This window comes from Myotis yumanensis, unplaced genomic scaffold (assembly GCF_028538775.1).
Source record: "Myotis yumanensis isolate MYYU_CA2020_CCGP unplaced genomic scaffold, mMyoYum1.0.hap1 SCAF_1, whole genome shotgun sequence".
Taxonomy (NCBI): Eukaryota; Metazoa; Chordata; class Mammalia; order Chiroptera; family Vespertilionidae; genus Myotis; species Myotis yumanensis.
The window spans coordinates 71808414-71822223 of NW_027223752.1; the positions used below are offsets into that span (position 1 = coordinate 71808414).

The following is a 13810-nucleotide window of genomic DNA, read 5'->3' on the forward strand; positions in this document are numbered from 1 at the left end:
GGAAGGGAGAGGGAGAGATAGAAACATCAATGGTGAGAGAGAATCATTGATCAGCTACCTCCTGCACGCCCCCTACTGGGGATCGAGCCGACAACCCTGGCATGTGCCCTTTACCAGAATCGAACCAGGGACCCTTCAGTCCTCAGGCTGATGCTCTATCCACTGAGCCAAACCAGCTAGGATGAGACTATCATTTTAACCTAGCTCCTATAAGATAAGTGAACATGTCCTAATTTGAGAATGACCATCTCTGGAAATAGAATTGTTGGACTTTTTCCAGAACTTTATGACAAATGACATATTGTGTTAAAAGGACTTTCTACCGTGAAATTCGTATCCCTTTCTTATTAATAACTATAATGTTGAAGAGAAAATAATTGAAGGAAATATTTATCCTTTCATTTTTTTTTATTTTAAGGATTTTTAAAAATATTTTTTTTATTGATTTCAAAGATGAAGGGAGAGGGAGAGCAAGAAACATTAATGATGAGAATCATTGGTTGGTTGCCTCCTGCATACCCCGTACTGGGGATCGAGCCTGCAACCCAGGCATGTGAACTTGACCGGAATCGAACCTGGGACCCTTCAGTCCGCAGGACGATAGAGGCTCTATCCACTGAGCCAAACCAGCTAGGGCTATCCTTTCATCTTTTACTTATATAAGCTAGGAGTGAAATAAAAATAGGGTTCTGTTGGTTTTTGCCATTTGAGAATACTTAAAATGAGGGTGACTAAGAAATCCCTGACAGAGACATTGTTTATTTTTCTTTAGAAGTTAGTAAAGAATTCAGTCTTTAGGTAAGCCCTGGCCGGGTGGCTCAGTTGGTTGGAGCATCATCCCTACACCAAAATGTTGTGGGTTCAAATCCCAGTCAGGGCACATACCTGGCTATCTATCTCCCCCTCCCACCCTCCTTCTCACTCTCTGAAAGGCAATGGAAAAAAATATCTTCGGGTGAGGATTAACAACAAAACTATCAGAAGCTTCAAATTCTTTTGTGGGTAATAACAGGGACCTCAATATCTAGAGAAAAAGGTCAAGCACATCAAAACTACATGAACCCACCATTATTTTGGTGGTGGTGTGGTTTTTTGTGTCTTGTATTTTTTTTAGGTTTTTTTTTTTTAATTGATTTCAAAGAGGAAGGGAGAGGGAGAAGGAAACAATGATGAGAGAGAATAATTGATTGGCTGCCCCCTGCATGCCCCACACCAGGGAGCATGTGCCCTGACTGGGAATCGAACTGTACAACCTTCTGGTGCATAGGTCAATGCTCAACCACTAGCTGAGCAAAACTACATGGACCCACTATTGTAATAAAGCATTGTAAAGACTTCCTATGGTGTGATTAGAAACCATCGAAGCTGGCCCACCTGTTCTGGAGACAGTTAAAGCCTTTTATTTTGTTCATGACCATTATTTAGGTGTTAATTGTTTCATGGAAACTGATTATGATACACATGTCCTACTAGACAACTTGAGGTGACTTCTCTCAAACTGTGATCCTAAAGAACCCATTTACTTTGGGAGAAGATATGTATTGAATAAAGACACCTTGAAGATATGGTACTGGAAGTTTTTGGTACTGGAACTATAGCTATTGTCCTGCAGAGGATGCTGGTAACTGTTCATCTAGCAGTTTGTTTGTTTTTTCTTGACTTTACAGCAATGTATAAATTTGACTACATTGTGTATTATCTTCATCTATACAGTTACTTAAGTTATCAACCTGCCTTATTTAAGAAGCCAGTAAAACAGAAGTAATAAAAAATGAGGATCCAACAATAAATGTCTAACACTGAAGAAAGAACTGCATCTGTTATATAAAACAATGTAGCCCTAGCTGGTTTGGCTTAGTGGATAGAGCGTCGGACTGCGGACTGAAGGGTCCCAGGTTCGATTCCGGTCAAGGGCACATGCCCACGTTGTGGGCTCGATCCCCAGTGGGGGGCATGTAGGAGGCAGCCAATCAGTGGTACTCTCTCATCGTTTCTATCTCCCTCTCCCTCTCCCTTCCTCTCTGAAATCAATAAATATGTTTTAAAAAATGGAATAATGGGGGGAAAGGACACTTATGTAATACCCTTTGTAATACTTTTAGCGAAAAAAAAAAAATAAAATAAAAATGGAATAATGTAATCTCACTGACAAATTCCATACTTTATATGAATGGCTGTAAACTGAAGCTTTAACATGAGCTGTGGAGTCTCTGAAAATGTATTTTTGCCCTGCCTGGCATCACTCAGTGGTTAGAGCATCAGCCTGAGCACTGAAGGGTTTCAGATTCGATTTCCAGTCAAGGACATGTACCTGGGTTGCAGGTTTGATCCCCAGGCCTAGTTGGGGCACATGCAGGAAGCAACCAATCAGTGTATTTCTCGCACATGGATATTTTTTCCTCCCCTTCCCCCTTTCGTTCCACTCTCAAAAGAATCAATGAGGAAGGGGGGAAATATCTATACTCCAGTGAGGATTAGCAATAAAAGAAACTAAAAAGAAAATGTACTTTTGATACAATAATCTAAATGAAGAATTTATATTTTTTAAATAATAGGTAGAGGAACTAAAGAGATACTGTTTCTTCTTCCTGACCACTTGTATTGATGTCACTGCATAAATAAAATAGCTAACCTCACTAGAATTACACTGTACTATGTTAGTACACACATGTGATGCTAAGCAGATTTGCCTTAAAGAAAAATTTAGAAGGAAATTTTGTTGGTTGTCATTGTTTTTAACTCAAGACATGAGGTTGCACCCTGGCCGATGTTGCTCAGTTTGATTGTTGCCCTGTGCTCTGAGCAGTTGCCGGTTTGATTCCTGATCAGGGCGCATGCCCGGGTTGCGGGCTCGATCCCCAGTAGGGGGTTGTGCAAGAGGCAGCCAATTGATGTTTCTCTCATTGATGTTTCTCTCCCTCCCCCTTCATCTGTCACTCTAAAATCAATAAAAACATATTAAAAAAAAAAAAGACATGAGTTTGCATCCATGGTATAACAAATGAACCAAACGTCCCTGCACATACATTACATAGTGTTTTCTCTAATGAAGGTTTTGTATCACCATTTATAATTAACAGCATCTTTTCCAGAAAAAGGTAGAATTAGAAATGATGCTTAGGTACTTTAATAAAACCACATTTTGAAATTAGTATGGATTTTGTCTATATTATACTTTCGGTTCTAAGTAGTGTTTGTTTATTAGAATTAATAATATATACTAGTAAGAATGCCTTTAAGTCAGATGTTTAACTTGTGATATTTTCCCCAGTTTTGATTACATTAACCATAATTATCAATGGCACTAATTTGACTTTTTGTTTTGTAGTCTCTGGTTTTCAGCAGCCACTGTAAAGCAGTGAGTGGCTACTCAGACCAGGTCATCCATCAGCGGAGATCAGCTACCTCCTCGCTTCGTTGCTGCCTGCTCACTGAGCTACCATCTTTTTTGTGTGTGGCCAGTCCACGAGTAAGTGCCACAGAAGGGAAGAGACAAAGTAGATGGTATTGGAAGAAATAAACAAATTTTCAAGGCATCCATATCTTAAACGACTGTTTTAAGCTATTTGGATCTTGAGAAACATACAGATTCTTAGTATTTAGAAAAAGCATCCTCACCACAGTCTTGGCTTTCCCAAGACAGCACTTCTAACCTTGAACTGGGTTAGTTTAAGAATTGTATTGACCCTGGCTGGTGTGGCTTAGTTGGTTGGAGGCAGCCTCCTATGTCCCAGAAGTCATGGGTTTGCTTCCCAGTCAGGGCATATGCCAGGTTATGGGTTTGAACCCCCTGTTGGGGCACACGAGGGAGGCAACCCATCATTGCTCCTCCCTCCCTCCTTCCTCCCCTCCCTCACCTGTCCGCCTCTCTCTAAAATCAGTAAAGGCATATCCTCGGGTGAGGATTAAAAAATTAAAAATTTAAAAAGAATAGTTGAATGGTAGATAGTTGTGGTTTTTTCCCCCTGACCTTGTCTCTCCTCTGTAGTTCCTCTCATTTAGTCAGGGGCTCTAATCTACCATGGCAGCAAGCCATCTGTCAGGTAGATTATCACCCAACAACAATTGTGATATTTGACAACAGGTCAGGGACAGTGGAATATTTGAAAAGAAGAGGGAGCCATTTGTCACCTGCATTGAGGTTTTTGAGGATTTTTCAGAGGAGGGGGCCAGATTGGCAGGGAGATTTGATCTGGCCTTATCGCCTCAGCACAGTCTCCAAATAACAAAAGGAAACATAACACTCTGGCTTCAAGAAACTTCTTAGTCTGGTGTTCTCACTTTCCTCAGCAGTCCTGCCTGCACTGTGGTTCACAAGTATGTTCCTTCTGAAAAGTGACTGTTGTGCAGTATTTGCCATTCAGCAGTCATGGTCTTATTTATAGACTGGGGGTTTATGTTGCAGTTTTAACTTTGAGCACTGTTGGATTCTTCCTATCACCTGTTTACTAAAACAGGGCACTCCAGTGATTGTTGACAGCATTGCTGCAAAGGCTGCCCCCTTGGCATGCTGTGGTGGTTTACTTTGCTTACACCTTCTCTCTTTCTGTCCTTACTGATCAATGCCAGATACAACCTCAAAGAAGGATATGAAGGGAAGAGAAGCAGAGTAGAGATGTGACTAGACTTTGGTTTGAGCAAAGATCAAGTTTCTGTCTTTCTGTCTTGTTTTCTTTTGCTTTAAGGGGCAACTTTCATAACCAGGAGACTCTTTAAGAGGCTGACATTTCTTACCCTTCTGTGTGCTTTTTTCTTGTTTCCTCCACTCATCCTAGCAAGTTTACTTTTTCACAGTTCTATTCAGAGAAGGAGAATCTTTTGAATCTTCCTTAGTGATTTTTCCCACCATCATTTATATCAGCTTGCATCTTTATTAAGTTAGCAAAGATCAGAATCTGGCAGAGGGTCCAAAGAAAGATGATGACTGGAAATGAGATGATATTATTGAGTCCCATGGACTCCTGCCTACCTAGATTTCTTTCTGCTGGTCCTGTGTTACATGAATTTGATTCCCTTGCTGCTGTCCTCTTCATTTGATTTACATTGATTATCCAGTTGATACAGAGAAATGCACTTTTTTTTAGGAAACACCTAAAGCCAAGTGCTTCCATAGAAAGCAGCCTTCAGGCTTCATGGTTGTGTGGTTTGTTTCCGTCTCACTCTCCTAATATGATGTGTATACCGCGAGGCCTGATAAGAGGAAGTATAGATTTTTGAGAGCCGTATGTCAAGATATTTTTACTTTTCATATTCCCAGTATTTTATGGAGCCAATAAAAAGTGAACTGCCTTGAACTATAATTGCATTTATGGACATAAAAATTCTTTGTTTTTACCATTCCAAGGTCTATAGTCAACTACTCTGAAGAACAACTCTATTTTCTGAACATAGTCACACATATGCACCCCAACTGTACTTCAGAGTATTGTTTTCGGAGGAGGTAGAAGTCTAAACCAAGGTTGCCAACCTTTCAGACCTCACGGACCACCAGTGGTCCGCGGACCACCGGTTGGCAACTGCTGGTCTAAACTGTCATGCATTGTGCTGCTGCTTCCATAAAAAACAATAAAAAGTAGCTTGAAGACTGCCATAGTGTATAAAGATGTGGAAGCAGAATAGGAGAAAGCTTTTATTATTGGACGAAAGGGCTCCTTTCCACCATCCTACTCAGCCCCTCCTGAAAATGGGAGTACTTACATGATGGTTATAAGGACAGGAAAAAGAGCTTTAAACATGTCTGGGTATTTTATATACACATACACAAATTCTTACCTTTGAGATCAGGCCTGGAGTATAAGGCAACATTTCATGCAGTGTCTTAATTATATTTATTTCTCACCCATCTGTGATGGAGAGAAACTGACTTCCTTTGAATCCTCAACCTTGGCCTTGAATTAAGACAAATTTTCCTGGCACATGCTATGAAAACTAGGGTCAGTTCAGGAAGAACTGTGCCATTAAGGAAGGAATTATAGGAGCTGTTTCTCACTAGCCCAGAACATAATTCTGCAGGGGTCATAAACTAGACCTGGAAATTCATCTTATTAAAAAATTGTAGCGCTTGGAGCGGTCACGCTTCCTAGAGCTAGAGCAGGAATATACGTGTCCTCAGGAAGGACGCGTTGAATGCTTGAGGAGGCAGCCCCTGAGATACTTTAGTTTAGGAAGTTAATGAAGCAAGAAACAGGTTAGCTTATGTGGTACTGAAAGGAGTATGCATTTCCATTTGTGGGAAGGGGAAAATAGTATGTCATGCTTCATTGCCCCCTGTTTCTGAACCATCAGGAAGACCATGTGGGTCAAGGCTGTCTATCTAGGACAGAGCTGACTTAGAAAGCAGGATTTAAGTAGAAATGGACTTGTTTGCCCCCCTTGAACCTCATGAGTTTGCTGCTTACGTATTCACAACATGACATTCTATGATTCTGCATATATCTTGATCCAGGGCTCCTGCCAAAGAAGCTTATCAAAACATTAAAAAATATTTCACTAAGAACTGTGCCTTGCAAACCTCCCAGTTTCAATCCTGGACTTGGAAGGAGACTTGGAAGGATATCAGCAAAATGAAAGTTGGGAAATAGGTGAAAGTTTATAACTGAAAAAAGTTGGTTTGTTTTTAAACTATTAAGACTGCCTAGTACTGAGTCCCAGGCAGGGAAAACATTTTCCCCTGTGTCACTGTTGATTGTGTTTCTTCAGGCTAAGTTTCTAGCTTTTGATTTTTCATTTTGAGACTGTGAGCTCAAAGTCTTTTATATAAGTTCTGCTGATCTACAAAATAAACAACAAAACAACCCAAAGCAGTTATCTTTGAGTGTAAAATTGGCCAGTATGAGTCTCTCATAGGCTGTTTTACTCATCCAAGAGTATGCATGCTATTTGAGATATATAGAACTGGTCATACTTCTGTAGTCCAAACCACTGCTTTCTTAGCTATTTTTATGGAATTAGCAGATATTGATTGTGAGGTTCTGGGACTCAGAGGGTAGATGTCGGCTCTGATCCATTATCTGCTGGGCCACTGTCAGGACAAACCATAGCAGGGAAACACCCAATTTTTTTCCACCTGCTTTGTATTTCAGTATTTATTTGCCTATGCTCAACTTTCAGTGGGAAAAATATAACTTGGAAATAAACTGTGGAGAGGATAAATGTTATATGAGATGATCAAAACCTTCTCTTAGTGCTACCTGGATAAGCCAATTTCTGTATGAGCCTGTCTGCATTTTGGAGCTCTAGGGGCTCAGCTTGCTGTGACCCCCTGTAGTTTTGCATCTGGACCATAGATGGCACTGCACCCTAGCAAACTCAGGTCAGCTTCATCGCGAGCATATTCTGTGGTTTTTGGTAAATGATGCTCTTTCTCTGGTTTTGGTATTCTCTAGTCCTCAGCAGAGACACCTGCAGCTCCATAGTAAGCTAGCTGACTGTTTATATACCCCGTGGCAGTATTTTCAAGGCTCAGCCTAAGATGTTGGGGTGCTTGTTAAAAACAGTTCTTAGTGAAATGTTTTGATAAGCTTCTTTGGCAGGAGCCCTGGGTCAATATATACACAGAATCGTAGAATGTCATGTTGTGAATACATAAGCAGCAAACTCATGAGGTCTAATAGGGGGCAACAAGTCCATTTCTACTTAAATCATACTTTCTAAGTCTATTTGGCAAATAGAACTTTGCCAAAGCAGCATCCAGCAGTGAAGGGAGTTGCAAAGCCATCATATATATATGAATGATAGAATTATTCCTGACCTGGTATCCCAGTTTATCCACGAACTCCAACACTCTTTGGATCTTTAGTTTTGTTGTAGGTTCATGTTATAAGAGGTTGACCTTTTACCTGGGAAGGCTCATTAAGTCATTATTAAGGAAAGCTTAGTTTGTTAGAACAGGGAAGGTAAAACACATAGCCCAAGAATTAGTTGCTTTCAAAGTTGAGGTTCCCAAAGGGTGTGGAAAATGTGAAAGAACCATCTCATTTGACTCTGACTGTAGGTCACCGCAGTGCCATTGGATTCTTACTGCAATGACCGAAGTGCAGAGTATGAGCGGCGAGTGCTGAAGGAAGGAGGGAGTCTGGCAGCCAAGCAGTGTTTGTTGAATGGGGCCCCTGAACTGGCAGCAGACTGGCTAAATCAACGGTCCCAGTTCTTCCCAGAGCCAGCTGGAGGACTGTGGAGCATCAGGCCTCAGAATGGCTGGTCTTTCATCAGGATTCCAGGTGAGTCCTCTGTTTGCTTGAAATATGTTAACAGCTTTGACAAGGACAAAACCAGGGAGATGCTCCATGTGGTGGTTTCAGATATTTGGAATTCAAAGTTTTGGGTTTCTGTTTCTTCTTCTGCCCTTAGTAACTTATTGGTAAGTATATTTAAATAATTTGTCACTTGAGTAGAGAGAAATGTGTTTTAGATTTGTGCTTACTCTCCTTTGATAAGCTTATAGCTGTGAACGCTACTCTTACAAAAGGGGAGGAGGTAGAAATATACTTGGTAGAAAGGCTTCAGTCAAGTGAGTATGGTTGTCTTGTGCCATTGCCACGGGGATGAAGGAGACTGTCGTCACTCACAGAAAGCCTAGTTCAAGTAGCATAAACAGTGTCCTGCATGAAACGCTGGAGATCTGAGTGATAACCAGAAGTAAAACAGTGTGTTTTGTGTCAAAATGCTAGCAGATTCCCAGTCTTCCCAGGGTCGTGGTCATGGGTTGGAAGGAAACGAGGTTTTCATCTTTGCTTTAGTGAGACTACTTTTAAGGAAATTGAGTGCAGGGGTCATGGGCTCATGTTCTTTGCTTACACCTGCAGGCAAACTGAAGCAGTAGCTTAGAGCTATTGTGTTAGTTTTGGTTGTCCACACTCTCTGATATTTTTATTGTACTCATCTTATTGGCATATAGCGGAAGTAAACTAGAGCTAAGCATTCAAAAGAAAGAATCTGCTATTTCTAAGAGATAACTGGATCAGGGTTTAAGACCTGGTTTTTCCATTTTAATGTTAACTTTGTCAAATGTCAAAAGACTTCGGGTCAACCTGCTCTAGTAGGTTGGGTATATGAGAACAGTATTGTAAATGGCCTCATAACTGGCTTAGAACATGTGAAAGCAGTGGGTGAAGGTATATTGTTGTAAAATGAGGGAAACCCCAAGTATAAAGAATGCTTGAATACTGGTGGGAATAGAGGTATAGAATCCAGCAGGTATGAAAACCACAGAATCCCAGGCAGAAGATGAACACAGGTATTGAAAGAAGCAAGACAACACCATATTTCTTCTTTCTCCTGTCTTCATTCTGGCTGCTTAGTTCCCAGTACAGGAGTAGAAGACTTATTGCTGGCGCTGTGGGAATCTCTTGTGGCTTTTCCTGTTCTTTGAAAGAAAAATGGACCTTGTTTAAATAGCAGGAAGTGTCTGAGTTCTTTTCGCATCGATAAAAAGCACCAGCCTCACTGGCTGTTTACTGTGAGAACCAACCAGCTCCTCACTGACCCTATTGTGCTCTGTAGACTGGCTGGGGCAGGGCAGCAGGGGAGGGAGCCACTGGAAACCTATAGTTTATCTCTTTTCTCTGTACTTTTACATTTTCTATTTTCCTAGGAAGGGTTGGTTCCATTATGGTCCTTGAGAAACTAACCAAAATCTCCTGGATTTCACACATTGAATGTGTCTCCATGTTCACTGGAAGAAGGATTTACAATCCCTTCAAAAGTCTAGTCTCCTCCCCTTGGTAAAAGGAGATACTATTTAATGTTACCCTGATTTTACTGCCATGAGACACATTCGTTTTGTCTCTGAGCAGGATCTTACCCTGTGGTCAGTAAGAACCTGTATCAAAGTGAAAATATTATAAGACTATAGGAATATAAGACAGAATTGTAGGAAAGATTGCAAGAAAGTAAGTCTGCTCATTTCAACATTTTTCTTGAGCTCCTGTTTTAAAGAAGGGGCTGGGCACAGGTTTGACTTGGCAAAATCAGCCTAATTTCTAGGAAATTGTGTTCTTGGCTCTACGCCCTGCTTAGTAATAGGCCGTACTCTAGCCCAATGCAACTTTGGTAGCTCTTAAAAAATTGGGTAACCGCCCTGGCCTGAGTTACTCAATGGTTAGAGCGTCAGCCTGCTCACTGAAGGGTCATGGGTTCTATTCTGGTCAAGGGCACATACCTGGGTTGCAGGTTCAATCCCTACCCCAGTTGAGGCATGATTGGGAGGCAACCAATTGATGTGTCTCTCAAATCGATATTTCTCTCTGTCTTTCTCCCTCCCCCTTTCTCTCTCCATCTCCCCCCCCCCCAAAAAAAAATCAATAGAAAGTGAAGATTAACAAAACAAAACAAAAACGAAAAAATTGTGTAAAGGACGCCAGGCCCAGAAGACACCAGTGTATACAAAGAAACCAATTTTCCTGCATATCTTTATAAGGACAATTACTAGAGGCTGACTACCTCTATCTATCATGTTCATCAGAAAAACAAATACTGTTCATTATTTAAGTGTTTTAAGACTTACAGAAGTCTCTTTCTTCTTAGGCCTTTTCCTTCAGGGCAGTCCAAAGAAATCCAGTCTGTCCACTTCCACATCCCCCCCCCTCACTACACAATAACAGGCTAACAACAGGTACCAGTCCTTGCTTCTCTCAGGTGCATCAGAGTTCTGTCTATCAAAGTGTATGCACATCATCATCTCTGAGGTTTCGGAATTCTAGCATCAGTTCATTCTATTTAGCAAAATAAAATAGATGTGGGAAGCAGGAATATGTGACAATCATTGAATCATGATTTTGAGATGAATTGAAACTTCTCAAAATTCAGATGCAAGACATTTGTACACCCTTAAATATTTGTGTTGAGGGAGTATATGCAAATGGAGAGAGATTAGTTTACCCACTCTTGCTCAATGACTGAAAAATATATGGGCTTTTTTTTTTTTCACCTTGCTGTGCTTTTAATGAGAAAAGAAAGAAACTTATTATCTGAAATTGATTGGTAGCTCTGTGGGGAATGTTTAGGAGCCATCAAAATTGAGGGACCCTGGGGAATCCAATTAAAGGAGAAGGGTAATTGTGACAAGAAGAAAACCTTGAAGTTGCTATGAAAGCATTGCTCCCTCATCAGACTTGGAATTTGTACAGGCCTCCTTGTCTGGTGCCAGAGAGAGGGCTTAGCAATTAGTTCTGTCCCAGCTGCAGTCATTTGATTGTGTTGGTAAGGAGACCAACAAAAAGAAGAGCATTTCAATAATCTAAACAGGACCAAACAAAGAGGCTGAACAAAGGTGTGTGTCACAGCGTCAGGGGGTGGAGGGGTGGAGGGAGAGATGTAGCCTGGCAGCGTTCCGAAGGTGGGAAAAGGCAGGCTACAGTGCAGAGGAGTAAACATCCAGGGCCTGTGGCTTTTGTAGCAAAACAGAGTGGCTGGTGATTTGTTATGGTGCTGTCAGCACATCCGTTCTTGTTCAGTTTATACAATAATTGTGCACTTGGCAAATAACAAGAACTGAGAAATGACCATTGAGAACCCTTAGATTGCTTCACAGTTCTGAGGAAAATCCATGGGTTCAAACCCAGAAACTAAGGATAGACTATTTTTTTTTCTTAATAGTTTTCCTTTTTACTTTTAGCAGTTAGTTGTCTGTATAATAACTTTAGCCTTTCTCTCTCCCTTTTTGTGTTCCCCAGTCACTTCCACATATGCTCTTAAATCTCCCAGCCCCTTAAGCCTCATCTCTTCCCCTCTTAATAACAGCAATTGTTCAGGGCATGTTTATGGACCAGTCTGCAAACAGGAAACTCTACTTCCTGAAATGTGATGGGAGTTGAATGATACTGAATGGATAAGATGAAAATTTGTGAGTTAAGTATACTTTAAGATCTTTGGCTGAAATTATTATTTTTTTTTTAATGGGAAGAGGAAGGAGACAGTACAAGTTAGTGAGTGAAAGCAGCTCCCATTTCACAGAAACCCAACATCTTTTTAAAAAGCTGAACAAGCCCTAGAGTGTCTTTATTAAATTATAGCTTAGGATAATGGCATTTACCAGCCAACCTATTTGAAATCATCCAGGAGAGTGAGTTGAGTTGTTGTTTTTTTAAAGGCAGAAGAGCCGGCTGGTGTGGCTCAATTGGTTGGGCATTGTCCCATCCACCGAGAGGTTGCCTGTTCTATTCCAGGTCAAGGCACATGCCCGGGTTCCAGGCTCCATCCCGAGTGGAGGGGTTGCGGGGGAGGGCAGGAGGCAGCCGATCAATGTTTCACTCTCACATCGATGTTTCTTTCTCTCTTTCCCTCCCTTCCTCTCTCTCTCTAAAGTTCAATAAAAATATTTTTTAAATAAAAGGCAGAAGAGGGTATGTTTATTTGCATTTCTTGGTGTTTAAGTGACTCCAGGGGTTGGCAAGAGCAGGCCTTGTTTCTTTATATTCTCATACTTCCAGAAAGTAAACCATTTAGCCACAAGACTAGCAGAAACAGATATTGAGAGATAATATGGAAAAAGAAACAGCAGGTCTCTCAGGTCACTTACGGAAGATATGACATGGACATCACTTTTAAATGCCCATGTGTACCTGAGTGAGGGTTGGAGTGGGGAAGTTTTCAGATGCCTGTGTCTGATTGGGAACTATCGGTTGGGAAGGTACCTACACTTCCCTCTTTCAGGATATTTCTTCCCAGAGCACTATTGGATCACTATTTAACAGTGCTTTGCATTCTTCTCTAGAATACTTTCCTGCTTTCATGATTATTCGCATCCTGGTTGCAGTAATTTTGGCTGCATACAGCTTTGCAGTGAGTGATTTTGCTGCTTCAATTAAATACAGTTTCCCCTTCCCCCCTTTTCTTCTCCCTAGGCAAGGAGAGCCTCATCACTGACAGTGGAAAGCTGTATGCCCTTGATGTCCTGCTGACTCGGCTCAAGTCTCAAGGACATAGGGTCCTTATCTACTCCCAGATGACCAGGATGATAGACCTACTGGAGGTAGGAGAAGGAACCTTGGCAACCTAGGACACCTTGTAGGAATCAGATATCTATGACTAATACTACTCCTGCTTAATGAGAACTCAAACAGCTTGATGATTTTACTGTCTGTAAAGGAGGAGAAGCAACTCCTGGCAGATGTGAGAGTATGCAAAGGATTTCCGCTTCCTTCCTTATTCCAATGAAATAGCACACCCCCTACTCCCTTCCTTTACTAGGGAAGAAATTCCCTAATTTTAAAGTACATCAGACCCTAGGAATTTCTTGAAAAATCCTCTGAAATTGTATATGGAAAATAAGATTTGTGATTTTTTTCTTTAGGTAAAAAAATAGAAAGTGGCTTTCATCTTGAGTTAATGTAATGGTTCTCAATCTCTTGGGGGACCTTTAACAAATACTGATGTCTGGTTATTTAATAAGTTTGGAATGAGACCTAGGCATCAGGACATTTAAAAGCTCCTAAGGTGCCCGGCTGGCGTGGCTCAGTGGTTGGACGTCGACCTATGAACCAGGAGGTCACAGTTCGATTCCTGGTCAGGACACATACCCGGGTTTTGGGTTCAATCCCCTGTTGGGGCATGTGCGAGAGGCAACCGATCAATGTTTCTCTCTCACATCAATGTTTCTCTCTTCCACCCTCTAAATATTAATTTTTAAAATGTATAAATGGGCCCTGCTGGCATGGCTCAGTGGTTCAGCATCAACCTATGAAACAGGAGGTCACAGTTAGATTCCCAGTCAGGGCACGTGCCTGAGTTTCAGACTTGATCCCCAGTGGTGGGGGAGGGGCGTGCAGGAGGCAGCTGATCAATGATTCTCTCTCATCATTAATGTTTCTCT

The 13810-nt window shown here is 41.3% G+C and overlaps 1 protein-coding gene across 2 annotated transcripts in view; it reads left to right on the top strand.

Annotated features, from left to right (window-relative positions):
• INO80 (INO80 complex ATPase subunit) overlaps window positions 1-13810 on the top strand; it is a 145594-nt gene that overhangs the window by 88258 nt on the left and 43526 nt on the right. The window contains exons 25-27 of one of the 2 annotated variants that reach the window (XM_070424984.1): window positions 3329-3469; window positions 7994-8219; window positions 12843-12970. In XM_070424984.1, coding sequence (XP_070281085.1) covers window positions 3329-3469; window positions 7994-8219; window positions 12843-12970 — 495 coding nt within the window. The remainder of the gene's footprint in view (window positions 1-3328; window positions 3470-7993; window positions 8220-12842; window positions 12971-13810) is intronic. The other variant, XM_070424991.1, reaches the window with a different exon arrangement.